The sequence below is a fragment of the Myzus persicae genome, unplaced genomic scaffold, assembly GCF_001856785.1.
Source record: "Myzus persicae strain clone G006 unplaced genomic scaffold, MPER_G0061.0, whole genome shotgun sequence".
In the NCBI taxonomy this organism is placed as follows: domain Eukaryota; kingdom Metazoa; phylum Arthropoda; class Insecta; order Hemiptera; family Aphididae; genus Myzus; species Myzus persicae.
In genome coordinates, this window is record NW_019101158.1 from 346,127 (window position 1) to 363,400 (window position 17,274).

General features: G+C 28.8%; 3 protein-coding genes across 5 annotated transcripts in view; 1 reads left to right on the top strand and 2 right to left on the bottom strand.

The window, feature by feature from the left end:
• LOC111028024 (dynein heavy chain 10, axonemal-like) overlaps positions 1 to 3,136 on the top strand; it is a 9,462-nt gene extending 6,326 nt beyond the window's left edge. Inside the window, exons 10-13 of the mRNA XM_022306554.1 lie at positions 704 to 1,053; positions 1,133 to 1,300; positions 1,409 to 1,588; positions 2,776 to 3,136. Of these exons, the coding sequence (XP_022162246.1) occupies positions 704 to 1,053; positions 1,133 to 1,300; positions 1,409 to 1,588; positions 2,776 to 3,072 (995 nt within the window). The 3' untranslated portion in view covers positions 3,073 to 3,136. The remainder of the gene's footprint in view (positions 1 to 703; positions 1,054 to 1,132; positions 1,301 to 1,408; positions 1,589 to 2,775) is intronic.
• A 91-nt stretch (positions 3,137 to 3,227) lies between these two features.
• On the bottom strand, positions 3,228 to 9,254 carry LOC111028012 (fas apoptotic inhibitory molecule 1). Its single transcript, XM_022306537.1, has 4 exons — positions 8,318 to 9,254; positions 5,554 to 5,779; positions 3,561 to 3,613; positions 3,228 to 3,457 (listed from the first exon to the last, which is right to left on the bottom strand). Exons 1-4 carry the CDS (start codon positions 8,447 to 8,449, stop codon positions 3,314 to 3,316), a joined length of 555 nt encoding a protein of 184 aa, XP_022162229.1. The 5' UTR covers positions 8,450 to 9,254; the 3' UTR covers positions 3,228 to 3,313.
• A 989-nt stretch (positions 9,255 to 10,243) lies between these two features.
• Positions 10,244 to 16,576, bottom strand: LOC111028010 (islet cell autoantigen 1-like protein). Of its 3 annotated transcripts, none has more exons than XM_022306536.1 (8): positions 16,415 to 16,576; positions 16,002 to 16,074; positions 13,812 to 14,059; positions 13,344 to 13,504; positions 12,255 to 12,609; positions 11,674 to 11,767; positions 11,312 to 11,558; positions 10,244 to 10,542 (listed from the first exon to the last, which is right to left on the bottom strand). In XM_022306536.1, exons 2-8 carry the CDS (start codon positions 16,022 to 16,024, stop codon positions 10,441 to 10,443), a joined length of 1,230 nt encoding a protein of 409 aa, XP_022162228.1. In that variant the 5' UTR covers positions 16,025 to 16,074; positions 16,415 to 16,576; the 3' UTR covers positions 10,244 to 10,440. The 3 variants fall into 3 exon arrangements, with proteins under 3 accessions (XP_022162228.1, XP_022162227.1, XP_022162226.1); XM_022306535.1 differs by having other exon boundaries at positions 16,345 to 16,575; XM_022306534.1 differs by having other exon boundaries at positions 16,002 to 16,171; positions 16,345 to 16,575.
• Between the last annotated feature and the right edge of the window lie 698 nt (positions 16,577 to 17,274).

Below are 17,274 nucleotides of genomic sequence, written 5' to 3' on the forward strand. Positions count from 1 at the left end.
TGAGGCCATTAGCTGTAGGTTGTGGTACTGTAGGGTTTTTGGGACTGTTGGGTTACTGTAGGGTTATGGAACACGTGTGTGTTTGTTTGGCAGAATTTCTAGTGGGCACCCGTAGGTTTCTGCCATACCCGGTTGGGGGATGGCGGCCTCTCCCTCCAGACACCGTGACTGCCCGGAGAGAAGTGCCACCCGTGACCGAGATTCGAACCGGCGACGGTGCGCGTTGCGACCGACGCGTTATCCACTCGGCCACTCCGTCCCCCGGATTTTTAATCTTTATTTAATCATAAAGGAGACGAAATTATCGAAATTGTATAAACTAATTTTTTATGAATAAAAATCAAAAACTTGTTTTCTTGATTTTGTATTTCTATTATGTATTTGGTTTTAAACAATTTTCTTCTTAGTAATGAAAGAGTTGCAACTTCGCAAGCTTTCAAACTATGCTTAGAATTCTCGAAACGAGACTACTTTTAAAGGCCCCTACTGATAATACGGTTAGCAAAATATTATACCTTATTTAGCTTTTTGTTGTTATTTATTTAGTTGGTCTCTATACTACACTAACCCATAATCAATGTTATGTCTTACGAAGACTTTATACATTTAGTCATCTAGAAAAAATGTTATAAACTTATTAATAATTTATTGTAATTTACAGTTAATAATCAATAAAATATAATTTATTTGTCTATCATAATAGGAGCAGTTAATGAATTGCCAATGTCTATTAACCCAATAGTTTGTGGATTAAATCCAAATGTTTTGTTTGGATACCACAATAATTTGGTTGAACTTTTATGGGCGGATATGATTAAGTTGTATCCAAATGTTGACGCAGTTGATGATAAAAATACTGATTGGGATAAAGTTGTACAAAATACTACTGAAGACATTTTAAAATCATTGCCTGAACTTTATAATGTAAATAAGGTGAAAATGTTTTACGGAGATAAATGTTCTGCACCTAATATTATAGTTTTACTTAACGAACTCGAGAAAATGAATGCGTTATTAAGCGTAATAAGAAACACACTATCACAACTCTCAAAGGTAAAATCTAGTATATATTTGTATTTATTAATAATATGTTATAGAGAAATATTATATATTATAATTTATTTCTACATAGGTTTTTCTGGGGAAAGTGGAAATGAATTCTATGTTAGAAGAAGTTTCAACGTGTTTATACGCCGGTCGCGTCCCGGGTTGCTGGAGCAAACTATCACCACAGACAGTTAAATCATTGCCGAGTTATATGGAACACCTTACGAAACGTACACTTCAATATTCGAATTGGGTAAAATATAAACGTTCCATGTCAGGTTTAATGCTTAAATCACAATGAATAAACAGTACTAAAGCACTATTTTTAAACTAATACACATTTTTATATATGGTTTACTAGAGCCAAATCAGAGAACCTTTAGTCATGTGGCTATCAGGGTTACACTCGCCGAAGTCGTATCTTACATCTTTGATACAATTGGCATGTAGAAAATATGGTTGGTCAATTGAACACAGTATGTTTTATACATCTGTAACTCAATGGACTTGTGAAAGTGAAGTTCAACGAGAACCAGACGCCGTAAGTATACCATGTTAAGTTAACACATACAGAACAACAAGTATACCTAGGTGCATATACAATAGGTACAAGAGTAGTTTGATATGAATAATATGTTAAATAAGACCATCGCTCAATCAGTGACACTTGGTCGGGAATTAGTTGATAAGTTATATATTTCAAAAACAGATTTTTAGTACATTTACATGATTTCTTATTTATGATTGTCAAAAAGAGACTTAGTAGAAAAAAAGTTACTTGCATTACTAATTTGTATTACTTAAGAGAATTGAGATGATATGAGTTAGAAGGACAATAAAGAGGTTAATCAATGATATGAATACATCAGTGAAGCTAAACATTATTTAGTTATTAGGTAGATATAATAAAATAATAAGTAAATAGGTTAACGCTAACTTAATTTAACTTATATAGGCTGGTGAGTAGAGGAAGAGTAAATGTAAGTTCACAAACAGCCATGTCACCATCTCGGTAAATAGATGTCCAAGCAGATCAACAAATCGAAACAAACCCACGTGGAGTTTTTCCTTTCCAATGTGGTCGCTATTATACCAGTGTGTTTGGTAGTGCCGCTCTAACAGTGTAGGAAAATTAATCTTGTTCGGAATGCTGCGTACCTACCTATATATGTTCATGGTACTGGACAATGATTGAATTGAGCTACGTCGACTTCTGTTGATGTTTTCAGTTACTTCAAGTTACGAGTATTATACCGGCTCATCCTTAACCTAGAGCATAATAATTTGAAATTGTTCCTGTAAGGTTGAATTTCCCATCACCAGGCATAGTGTTTATAATAATAGTGGTCCATCTACTATCCAGTGGAGTAATAAACTCCGCCATGGCCTTCAATAGATTGTCCACATACCAGGATACTTTTTTTCGCCACATGTAGGTGGATAGTTTTCACGATACTTACCCACCCCCGTGTAACATCATTTATTGAACAAAAATATATTTTATATAATTTTTGAAAATCAAACACCTAATTAAGTTAAATTTAAAGTTAAATTGGTTGATTTGTACCAACGTCAAAATACACCACGGTCAATATCAAACCGTATATTATTTAATATGATTCATGGATAGGTAGTAGAGTAGAAGTAGTATTGTAAAGGTAAATCTAGTCCGGTAGTAGTTGAATATCTGTAGCTACCAAAATTATAATAAATATGTTTTTTTTTAAGGGATGTTACATCACCGGATTATATTTAGAAGGCGCACGTTGGGATATGGATAAACAATGCTTGACAGAATGTACATTTCATAATACACTTGAAAATTTGCCAATTTTAGCTATTAATCCTATTGAAACTCGCCTGCTAAAATTACCCAAGAGTTCAATTACCATACCAGTATACGTGACTTCGAAACGAGGAAATTTTATGAATGATAATTGTGTATTTCAAGCCAATTTAAATACATTAGTGCACAAGAGCTTTTGGATTTTACGAGGAGTTTGTGTTGTTATGAATACTGATTAATTAGCTATTAATTTATTTACTTTAATTATTTACCAATAATGTGAACTTTAAATTATTTTTATTTTTTTAATTATTTTTTTATTTGCACATAAAGCAATATGTTCATAAAATATTATAATAATCTGTGTAACTAAATTAAAATAACAATTTTTATATTTTTCTTGCTAGGTAACTTATTTATATAACACTTATACAATAATATAATAATATCTAATTAGTTCAAAAAATAATTCATAAAATATTATAGTTCTGAAACTATAGCACCATTAACGAAAAGACTGTGCACGACACCAATTTTTTTATCACAACTGTGTTCAGTACGTATTGTTACTAACATTTCACCGACAGCAAAATGTGTTTCTGTACCGTTTTCAATGAATTCAGACTAAAAAAAAAAATAGTTTTAAATTTAGTTTTTTTAATAGTTTTAAATTTTTGATTATTAATGACTTATACGTTTTAATATAAATTAAAAATATCTACTTTACCATTGCGTCTGTAACTTGAGTTCCATTTACAATAATATCCATAGTGGCTTTATCTGAAAATCACCAGTACATAACACATGAGTATGGAAAACAATATTTACTGTGTAATGTGATTGATTGTATTTAAAGTTTATCTGATAAGTAGAGCGCGGATATTTAGGTTTTTACATATTTTTATTGGCTTTATGCAGCTCTACGAGGATGAGAAATGTGGACGATTTATCCATTAAAGAGTGCGTAGGAAAAAATTTATTTTGCATATTAAAGCATATTTTGGACATTAGAGAATATTTGGCCTATTTTTCATATTTTAGAATATATTCTATTATTGTTTCTAAAACATCATGTAAATTATTAATTTCTCGATTTGTGATTTTTTCTAGCAACAATATTTTCTAGGAAAAAATAAATAATTTGATATAAGAATAATAAATATAAAAAATTATTCAGTTATCATCTTGTTTGTAATCAAATTGGTAACTTTGGTCATTCTGTTCCTCTCAGTCCGTGATTGTACCCATAGAATATCGTATTTGATAACTGATAACGTGATAGGAACTTTTTTTTACTTTTAAATTGTTTAACATCTTACGATTTATTTTAATTAGTTGTACCTAATATTAATTTTTATTTTATTAAAATGCCAAAAATGAAACATTTACATAAACAGTGGATAGAGCCGTATAATAAAACAAACGATACAGTATTTACGACAGATGGCGATATAGTTTATTGTCAAGTTTTGGAAAAGAAGATTACTTGCAACAAAAAATAGCAACAAAAAATATTTTGTTTTTTTTATATATATATATATCATTATATATTTATATACCTATGTATGAATTGTTTTAAATTTTTTTATTTAAATAATTTACCTGTTACCCAAAGGAATAATAGTGTATACTGTATAACTATAAAGTTATATATTGATTTTATTGAATTATTTTGAAAAAAAAATCATATTATTAGCATTTTTAAAAGTGTAAAGCATATTTAGAGAATATTTTAGGGTTTTTTTAGAGCATATTAGCATCATATTTTAAGCTTTTAAGAACCTAAAAATCCGCGCTCTACTGATAAGTAAAATGTTATGATGTTTAACACCAAAATAAAGAAGATATTGTAACTAAATACTATATACAACCAAATAATTATTTTATTTTTTACTTTTTGAATTAAATACAATATATTTTGTAGATTGTGAATGTTATTGATTTTGCAACAGTATATACTGTGCGGTAGAAATCACTATAACTATTAGAACGAGATACTGCTTGCAACAAGCAAAATGCTAGGTTCCGGTAAGAGCCCACATGATTGTATGCTAAAATATATGCTTACAACGGCCAACGAGTGTGGTTATAAATTATAATTATAACGACCTAACGGCTATAACGAATAAAATACATCGAGTTATAGAACATATGTTCGGTTATAACATGCCGGTCGTTATCTTTTTCTTATTATATATTTATATTTTATATACCCACATATTTTGGTCAACATACTCGTTATATTTTGTTGATATATACATGTTGTATTTAAATTTTTAGGCACGATGACTAACCTGAGTTTTTTGCAAAACCTATGTTGTGCCTAAAAATTAAAGAAAACATTTATTTATCAAGATATTATATCTACATTTATAAATTTATTTATATATATTTCTATTTATCTTTCCTTATAATATTTACTAACATTGTTTAACACTTTTTTTTTTACATCTTTAACTGTAAAAGTGCCTTCACTGAAAGGTATCTTTAATCCGTCCTTCACGTCATAGTTATCTAATTCATCAATTTCACTTATTGTTCAAAATTTATGTAACAGATTGTGGAAATATAAATTAAGTAATAAAAAAAAAACATTTATATATCAACAAAATATAATGAGCATCATTTAGGTTTTGCAAAAAACTCAGGTCAGTCATGTATCATTTTTTCATGTATTTGTTTTTGTTTTTGGGAGATTAAAAAATTAATATTAATATTACCAAGAATAATTCGGTGTTCAACACCATTGTCCGCAATAATTAACCAAGTAGACCGATTTTTTGAGATGTATTCACAAAAATCTTCCAAGCTCTTTCCGTCAACCAATAAATCGTATGTGTACATAAACAACCCATCTGGTTCTACTTTGATAGTGCATTGTATCTTGTCTATATCGAAAACTTCATCTCCGACTAATCGAAACATCCAATCTTTTCGTCTGACTATCTATTGTTATCAAAAATGTACATCGTATTATATATATGTATAACATTTTTAGCTGTTATTTATTATTATTATTATAGGTAATTATTATCTTTTGTATGGTGTACAACTGTGCCACCCGGTGTGGCCCATACCAAAGATTTGTTTTTTTTTTTTATAAATACATTAATGCAAACATGTGTGTGCCCTATTTCTAGAGATTATAATAATAATGTAATATGCAACCAATGGCAACCAAAAAAAATGTATCTTTATTATTATTATAGAGAGGTAAAATCATTTGTTTGTATATTGAGGGTAATCTCTAGAACTACTGAACCGATTTCAAAAAGTCTTACACAAATAATATTTTGTTAAAATAAGTTTACAGTATTAAACACAATATTAGTAAATCAAGTCGGGAAAAAATCGATACTTGTACTATACTTTGCTTTATCGGCGCGCGCTGACTACAAACACATCACTGATCAGTCAAATAGATTTGAAAAAAAAAACTGCACGATACATCTAAAGCTTATATATTGCAGCCATAATAACGGCTGCATAGATATATCTGAATGGCTGTCTATTCGTGACTTATTGACTCATGGATCCCTCAACTACTGAACCGATATTGTTGATATTTAAACTTGGTAAACATTATACAAAAGAGTGTGTAGGATAAGCCACTTTTCACAATTCATAAGCTGAGCATTTTTAGAGTTTTTGGTTTCAGAATAGATAACTTCTGGGACCTTGTTATACATTTTCACACCTTAGCTATGAAAATTGAATATTTTATACATTTTTAACTATAAAATAGACAAACTAATTTAACGTTTTCCAGATTTCAATAAATTATTTCAAAATTTGTACTTTGAATACTTATAAAAAAAAAATTGTGCTTATATTATTTCTCAATTTCTATTATTACTACTTACGAATAACCTTGTATTACATATTCAAGCTTTTTGACCCAACGAATTAAATTTTATTGACATTTATAGAATAAAAAAACTAAAACAATTGAAAATTGAACATATTTATAAACAACTTAAAATGTGTCGAAATATTTTGAAAATATTATCATGTATAGAAAATGATAAAATAAACATTTGATAAAAATTTGAAGTATCTATGATTTATAGTTTTTGATTAACAACAAAATAATAAAATCGTTGTATGAGAATTTGTTAATTTATGGGTGAATGTACATTCACAATAGAAACAATGTCCAACTCCAAATGCTAGTACAAAATTAATTTGACTTTCTAGTAATTTTTTTTAATTAAATGAAGGTAAACTTGAGGGGAGTATGTGTTGAATTTGTAAAGCTTGGATATAAATAGACATTTTTGATGAATTTCTAATTCGAAATAATTTTTCTTTTTTTCTGTGATTTCGATGGATTTTGAAAATTTAAACTAGATTTCTGATAATTATTTCACACTGTAATTAAAAATATATCAATAACATGTATCTATACACCATTTTTTATAGATGTTCAAAATTGGATGAAAATACATATTTCAACGAAGAACAATAATTTTAGTTATTTTATTGTAATTTAAAAATATTATTCGTGGGTGCTTGAAACTTTTTAACTTTACCTATTATTATATTTTATACACACGTCAACATGGCGTCACGCAATGACATTTATAAATGCAATGTTTCAGCAAACATTAATTCTACCTATATAACCGTATTACTAATAAAAAAAATTAATCACTTTAATAGTAATAATATCATACAATTTACTTTGTAATATATCTAAGCTTAGGCTGACAGACTGTCTTCAGCCAGATCGTTTACAATGTGTATACAATGGTTTTTTATCATTGAGTTCAAATTTAACACATTCATTACACCATATGATACAGTGACTTACGCGACACCTAATGTACAGCTAAGTAGTACCCACTTTACCAACCTTTCTATACTTGTTAAAATCCAGCTTTGAGAATATATTGATATTGATTATAGATATAGAAGTATGGATTTCATACTTGAACACGTTTATAAACAATTCAAACTTATTTTAATACAGTAAATGTAATAATTTATTGAATCTAATAGATATTTACCGGGAGGTAAATATTTACTATTACAATTTTACAAGGGTAAAATATTTTTAACAAAACTTTACTATATAGGGGTGATTACTAATTAATAACCAATAGAAACATTTTACCTCTTTGAGGGTGGGTAAAATATCACTGAGGTATTTTTTTAGTGTGCGAGACACATAATCAATGAACTCTTTGAAATTCCTACACAATTTTTAAAACCCAGACGATACCTATAATTGGTTACCTTTTACCTACAGGACACCAAGTAGTATTTACTACAGTCTCCATTATAATTTAGGCGCCTCTACAAAAGTTACGTCAACTCCAGAACTACACACGTAACAAATTATGTTTTATTTGATCGACTGTATCAAAATAGGTACAAATAAGTGTATTATTATCTCTAATCGTATTGTCGGTGAGATTTTGTTTATAAAATTCTGGTCGTGAGCCGTAGCAAAACATTATAATTATATTAAAATTGCCTTACTTTTCCATCTAATCTAACGACTCTTTTACCAGTTGCTGTCCCGTGTTCAAATTCTATTTCATGAATACCGTCTGCTAGTGGTAGTTTCCACACTGCCACCGTGTCTTCGTTGTACTTTGTTTTCTCTGTCATTAGTCAACAATCAAACGAACTCTCAATTTTTAAGTGTTCAGCATTCAGTTAACATACGAACATAAATGAAATGGTAAAAGTACAATAGTCGACGTTCTATGAGTATTATAATCGCATGCGTTGATCAATTACACTATTTTATACTTCTGACAGTGTTTATGAAATGTTGTTATGGAAACAACCAATTTTCTTTTTGTTGGGTCAATGTAAATAATATAATAGCACGGTATATTTATAGGAATTAAAATGTTTTTTTTTCCATAACATCAAAACCTCCGCCGTACTGCAAAATTGTCTGCATTAAAAACACTATAATATTATGTACCTATTCATTAATACATAATACTATTTAAAATATAGTCACATAATATGGTACTCAATTACAAGGGTGGCCAACATGAATATGTTCGCTAGCCTCATGGATAAGTACAATGATATCAAGAGTCAAAATCTTTATAATAGGTACATTTTATAATTTTTATAATTTGATCTATGTAATAGCGATACCTAACTGCCAATAAACATATAAAATTAAGTATTAAAATTAACCTAGAAATGGATGCGAAAAATAAAATTCATAATAATAATAAGTAAATTTTGGTTTCTGTTAATAAAAAGCGAGCCACAAGTTAGCCACCCCTGCTATATTACATACCATATACGTCCTATACTCCTATATCATAGTAATTTTTCATATAAAATATTTTTAATTATACGATTCAGAGTAGATAGCTGTAAAAATATAGGTACGTACCAAGTTTTTAATAACTGTGTAGAATTTAAACCATGCAGTAAATTTTAAATAATTTATCTAGAAACTTAATAATTAAAATGTGGAATACTTATGTATATTTATTAATGGATAACTAATAATATAAAATAATTTATAAAATGTTAAGAAAGTCAACACACCTGATATTGCTGAGTTTTCAAACAGAATAGAAGGCTCTTTCTATAAGTGTGTCCAGTAAAATAGATTGATTTATCTTTTTTTTTAAAGTTCATAAATTAGTAAAATCTATAAATGTGTAGATTTATGGAATGTTAAATGTTTATTAGCATAATCCACGAGGAATATTTTGGATAACAGTATTCATCAGAGTGGCTGAGTCATCCAGATGAGTAAATGACAGCACTTCATTCGTTATTTACAAAGTAAACTTTATTTTATAATTTAATAAGTGTACCTATCCAACTTTCAATGATTTGTATAATCTTTAAAATCTTTGGATATGAAACTGTATAGGTAAAGTATACCTATTATTTAAGTGTAACACGAGGCCTAATTTTGTCGAGATTTTCTGATCTCTACCGCGATTTAGACTTTCAAATACAACAATTTTTTTAAATATATAATAATATAAAATTTATAATATTATATCACATACCCGTGTTAATTGTATAAAATACTAAAACTTCATTTTAATATAATAGCTGTAATAAAACAATTTAGGATAAAAATGATTCAAGAATATATTATTTAATTTACAATTGTTAGATGACTGATGAGATATTTGGTGACTTTTGAATACATTTTAATAAGTATTCTAAAACCGTGTGCCGTAATATCTCGATCGTATAATATTTTAATAATAACTGTGCAGCACCTGGACCTGGTGTATCAAGTATCTAACTTTTGCCGAAGGTAAATAAAAAGGATTTTTTACAATATTATAGTATTATGGTTATAGTATAGTTAATATGCAGTTTTAATAAAAAGTCTGTTTCAACAGCAAAAATGTCTCTGCTTTTATGAGTAGGTAATAGGTATTCATAAATGTATAAGTATTAAAATATGTTTTTTTACTAAAACAATTTATATTAAAGCCAGTATAAAAATGTGTTTCATGCAAACTTATAAGCATTCACATTATTGACTGACCCATATGACATAATATACATAATATATGATTCACTTTTTTTTGTTTAATATATAAAATAGTTACATAAATAGAAAAACAGTAAGTAATATTTTTAAAAATGAAAGTATTTCAAAGTAGATCTAATGGATCTAGTTTTGAAGACAATCTAGGATCGTTCAGTGGATCAAGTTCAGCAAAGATGTCTGCCCAATTTGATGAACTGTCCGATTTCTGTAAGGATATACAAATAATATTATAATAAAATGTTTGTAAAAAAGTTAAGTGAATGGGTGTGATTGCATTTTATATCATGGTGTTATATAATCTATAAGTACTTTTTCATTATACAAAAAAACAATACTGAGCTGAAATTACTTCACCCAAAATTGGCCGATATTCTTAAAAACCGGATAATTATTGTTTAAAACGTATTTTAGCTCTTCAATAAGAATTTTCAAAAAAAATCGGTTATATATTTTTGACATCATTTTTTTTAAAAACATGTAATGATCTAATCAATCAAAACAGTCGTAATTTAATTTTCTCAATAGCTTTAATGGTTTGAAACTTTAAAAATAACTAATTTATAAAATGATCCATTTTTATCTTTTTGCAGACGCATAGTGACATTTATTATACTACAACAATAGAATCAACATAGCATATTATATTATACTTTGTGAATAAACAAACATCGGAAGGAGCTTCCCCAAAACGAATTGCACATACATTCACGGTCCGTGAACCACATAAAAAGTAATCGGGGTGCGGTCGAGTGGCCAATTTATTTTGGATAATGCTAGTCCTCTCACAAAAAAAAATTAACCAAATGTTCGGCTATTACCATGTTTGGTTAATGGTGATACTTATTTGAGTCTAAGCACTTATGATGTATAAACAATTCACACTATACAACTTTATACTTAACGTAGGTACCTAGTTTAAGGGACTGAACTATAATATTGAGTTAACTTTTGTTAAATGAAAATTATCAACTCACTTTAGTAGTAGTATTAGCAGGTGCAGTTGACCCGGATAGCAAATCCGACAATAATTGGGAAGGTAAAAATTCATCTCCTGTCCCGTATCGTTTAAGTTCCGAATCCTTTTCTTCTTGATTACTTTCGTAAGGTTTTGATAAGAAATTTCCAAAAGTATCGCTGCCGTCGAGCAATGAAAGCAAAGAAGATTCGTTTGTTTCTTCGATCTGGTCACAAGTCGCTTCAATGCCCAATTCTGTATACGAGCTATTCGAACATTTAAAATAACAGTTTAGCGTTATTGGTTACATATAATATCAGGTTTAGACATGATTCACAAAACAACAATATTACGATTAAATTGTACGAAAAAAATGTATACCTTGAATCATTGCTGTTGTCGTCTGCCTTGGACGTGGATTGTACCGAGTTCGTTCGTAACTCTTTAATCATTTTGAAATCGTAATGTTGGTACTCTATGGTTAAAAAAAATTATGCTGTAAATTATGTCTATTACGAAGTATAGTGTAGCCGTATAGGTAGGCATTATATTAAGAAAGCACAGTAAATGTAATTTGATATTATTCATGTTGAAAATAAGAATAAAAAGGGGGTTGAAATAGTAGAAATAGTAGGTAGACATGTTTCGCAAATCTTTCACTTTCCGTACATTATTAAGTATTGAGGTGCGAATTTAATAATAGTTTTATGATAGTATAACAAAATTTTAATTAATTTTATACTGAAGGACTAACACTTATCACTTCATAATATTGTTTACCTATAGGCCTTGGAGATTACAACAGGGCATAGGGTTATTTATGTTTGATTTCATAGATAAGAAGAAATATAAATGTAATTGAATACTATGTACCCCGACATTTATTGTAATAATGGTAAATACGAATAAATGTAAACATACAAATAAAATGTTCTGCAAGATACAATCCCTCGCGTACTTACGTTTGAAATCTTTAGTTGCGTGTTCAAACGACGCTGCGACGGATTCGGCAAATCTCTGCAAACTTTGTTGATAGAAAATAAGGACGTGTGAAAACATATTGCAACGCGCAGCGGCGAGCAGATCGACTTTTTGCAAGCAAATCAATTTGTGGTGATCGAACTGTTGTTTGGACTTTTTTACTTTGGTCTGCACGTTTTTGAATTTGTCTAACTGTGAATTGGTGTCCGGATCCAGTTCTTGAGAAACGTCTTTCATCCAATTCAGGGCAGCCCTGTAGTCTGTACGGGCATTTTCCATACGTTTTACATCGCCCTGCGTATCCTCCACAGCTCTTAAACAAAACGTTTCTATTTCCTAATAACACATTAATATCAAATCATAAATAATAATAAATTATAATATTTGATGCGCTTGTAATATTTAATCATCGATGCAGAAAGGATGGCAACGACTATAACAGCTCACTGCTCTGTAAATTGTTAATCTGCCATCCGCATAATATATATTATACACAATACACCCCACTTTTAATAGCAGAACACGTGACTTAATGGTAAATTGGTATTTCAAACTTAGAAATTTAGAATAAAATATAAACTTGTTTTACACATTTAACCATAATATAGTTAAATACAGCTTTTAATTTTCTTTCATATGGTTAATTAACATATAAATAATATAGGGTCATAGATTCATGACTGTTAAAAATATCAGACTAATATAAAATTCAAAAATGTTGATTACTGTTTAGTTATCTTGTTATTTATTTCATAAATACCATAATGCTATTATAGTGGGTGTAGATAAATAAAATAATTGTTTTAATTTTCAACTTTTAAAATAATATGAAATAAGAAAAAATGTATAATTCACGTGGCATTTTAATTTTTTGGTAAATTAAAATTTATAAAATATTCTTTCCTTGTTTGATACTAATTTTAGACGGTGATAAATAATAATCAACAGTTGACGACAGTTACTGTTCATTATGAAATCATATTTTTTATTTACGTTGAGTTTTAATTGTGGGATGTTTTTTCTTGTGGTACTTATTTTATAGTTTTTAAGATAATTACTAATTAGTATACCTGGTGTAACCTGGCTAATGGTGTACGTAAACCAATTCTCTCTTGTCCTGACTGTGCCATACAACTTCCCAAAATTTGCATCATTTCACCAGCTTTAGTTTGATCTTTATTTCCAGATCTTTTTAAAAACAAGCCCATTTGATTTTCTTCATATGCTAAGTCTTTAAAAATAAATAATTTCATTTCATTCACAAGTATAAGAAACTTACTTCACATTACTTCATTATTTTATAGATTCCAGTAAAAATAGTGAATAATTGTGTGTGTCTTTTATTATTATTATAGTTACCTATGGTAAAAATGTAAAATATATTGTTACCTATCAAGATACAAATGTAAAATATTGTACACGTTATATAGGCAATTTTTCAACTGTTCGATAGCTACAGTATTGGACATCTTTTGTGAACTTAAGCACTTTAAATAATTAATAAACAATCGGTGGGCATATCATAAAATAATACTCACTATAAACTTTTTCGTCGTACTTATTGACAATTCTTTGCAAATGTTGACAACTACCACGAATAGACTTAAATAGTTCCAATTTAGCATCGAGTTCAGCATCCGAAGCTACTATGAATTCGTCGTCCTTTTTCCCCAATTTTTTACATACTTGCTGTTTAGTTACCCAGTACTTGTGTTGCATTTTAGCTACAGTTGAGCCATTAGCATTATTTTGCCAACGGTTCAATCCTGGAGCATCATACGTATTCCTGAACAAAACAATTGCACATGTCGTATTAGAAATAGTTATTTAAATTCTCACGTTAAAATTTTAATAACAGAATTATAATTGTATATATAAAATAAAATATATTAAAAATATTAATACATATAATTATAAATATTATTATAAAATTTATTTTCTTTAAAATGGAACTAGAAATGTATTGCCAACAAATATAATATGATAATACAGATAGTTTGGTATTGCCCTAGCTCATCAATGTTATGGATTAAGTTGACTAAGAAGAAACCATTTGGAATTTTTAATATAACATTTAAGCATTATGGTTTCAATATAATGTGTTTTTTAACATGATAAATATGTTTTTGGGCGGGATACGCGATTGAAAGTTTCTGACCGATTTTTCGTAAGGTTTTCGTTGCTATGGTACTTATTAACAAAAACATATTTTTGATTTATAGATTTTCTTGGTAGAGGAAAAATATCGAGTAGCGTAGTTTTTACAAATATATTGCTGGAGAAATTAGGTGATGTGAATTTGAAAACTGAATATTCACCCAAAATTTGTGGCAAAATCGATTTCGTTTTAACCATAGATAGGTAGTTGAAACTGTGATTTTTCACCAAAGGTTTATACTAATAGTTTCTATGCAAGGAAAATTATTTTTTAGTTGATTATTTATGCTTATTTTCAATACTCATAAATAAGGGTCTATACTAGTTTTGTTTATAAGAATTATAAAAAAAAGTTCAACGTAATTGCACAAATATTTTGTATGAGTGTCTGAAGTTTAAATTGCAATGAACAAAAAAATAATTATTTTAATTATTTTGTTGTAATTAAAAATATTCAAGAGGAATTGAAATTTGTATGTTAATTATATTACTCAATGAAATTTTCATAATTTTTTGAAGGCTCCTTAAGTAATGTATTATTTTAATAATAAAATAAATCACTATGATAGAAATATAAAATAGACATAGTAAAATATATTAAGTTGTATAGACTAGATTCGTTATCACTTATCGTATACAATGATTTATCATTATTGAATTAAAATGTAACACATCCATTACACTATCAATGACCTACTCAATGATGAGGTAGACCTAACACCTTACAAGTGTACAAGAGAGCGATTTTTCCGATTTTAATTTTACATATTTTAAGTATAATTCATATTTCAATAATATTATTATTATTTATTGAATATTTTAACTAAATAGAGGATAAATGCTTATTGTATGGTAGGTATATTTAAATTAAAGTAGTGTAAAGGAGATGCCACGTCATATCGTACTCCTAAATCCTAATTTAAATTTCACAAAATTAGTGAATTTTCCTTTAATGTTAAATATGTAAAATAGTTATAAAAATACCAAGGATTTATCTAAAAGAAAGTATTATCCACATTTATGTAGCTTGCATAAAAATTAACTTTATTCAATCTATATTTTAAAACGATAAGATGCTTTTTGTACTTAATGAGAGTTTATAAATTATTAGTAACTTAATAGAACATTATATTTGTATTGCATATTTTTGTATTTTCTATTACATATAAATTATACTCTTAAATGCTTAGTTTTATAAATTTCAGATTTTAACTGGGAATGGGAAACTTCATTATTTTCGATTTTGAATCTAAAATGTTCAATAGGCCAAAAAAATGCAGACGAAGGTGTGTTTTTAAAGTTGTAAATTAAAAAAAATGGATAATAATAATGAATAACATTTAAAGCACATTGAATACGATAGCTACAGAGCTCATAAGGTGTGTTTCTAACTGTAATGTACTTTGAGCCACTCGGGTTTTAAAGTAACAACATATGTCTCCATCAAAAGACGATTCAAAATCACTGTCACTCAACACAATGATTACAGATCTACCATCTATGATAAGTCGATAAAAAGATTGAAGATACACAAACAATAAAAAGTATGTAATTGTAATATAATTACTCACCATCCAGATTCCGAGAGACTCATGAAGATCGAGCGTTCCAAGAAGCAACAATATTTGAGAGGGAGTGTTCACACTAGACGTAGAAAAAACTATTAACGCAACTTATAGTGGTTTATTGACACACACAATATGCGTATAATGATAGTGTGCGTGGATACGAGCTCTGCGAACTATAGATTAAAAAAAGGATTCACTGTAGTGGCCACGACGACGGTTCGCGACGCGATACAGAAAACGTGTGACAATAGTAATAAAAACAATAACAATATGATTATTACTATTATTACTATATTCGTTAGCAGCGAAATATACGCATATTTGTTTTAATCGTAGAATTTCATACCTGGCGAACGGCGGAACGGACGATTATGTTCTCGTTTGTTTTTACGTTTAATGGAATACTGAATACGTACGTTTTTACAGTTATTTCCTCAGTCCGAAGAGACCTCTGTGGACATTGAGAGATGAAAAAAAAAAATCGAATAGAATTTCGGGAGCGTGAACCGCTTGCTTACGACCTAACAGCGACAATGATATCGTCGTCATACGCCGCCACTTGTGTAAACGGTTGTCGGTTAGGATGGCGTACGGAGGAAATCAATACTATACCGGGCTAACGCATTCGCGGGGTGCCCCTATGTGTACTACCTATCGCAGCTGTTACTATAATGATATTATAATCTACTTGATAATGTTTGTGCGCGCGCAAAGTTTTGAAATTTTTTTTAACCGTAGACGGGCTTTTATTGTTTTTAATCAAAAATAATTTGCATACAATGGAATTGAGGTGTACGCCCCCGCGGACCTTAAAATAAGGCATACACCATAGTAGAATATAATAATTCAATACATATAGCCTATATGATATAGGTATGTGTGCTGTAAATATTTCGTATTAAGTTTATTTTTGTTAAAGTCGATTTATAGTCTTAATAAGCACACACAGAGTGATTTACCAACAATTCACCCCCTTTTTTCTTCAATGATGCAGTTATTCGAAGTCTGATTTTTTTAATTTTTAAATATACTTTAAGACCATGTTTTCAAATTCTTAAAATGTTTTGCTCTACTTAAGAGGTGTTCTGTGGAGATACAAATATCTGCTTTACAAATGAAAACAACCCTATTCAACTATAAATTATACAGTAGATAATTTTTTCGAAATTTTTTACACATCAAAGTCGAAATTCGTACCAGCTGTTTTGGAGCTATCTAACTTTGTGTTCTAAGAATAAAAGGCCAGTAGTGATGAGCCTACAAGATAGCTAAGATA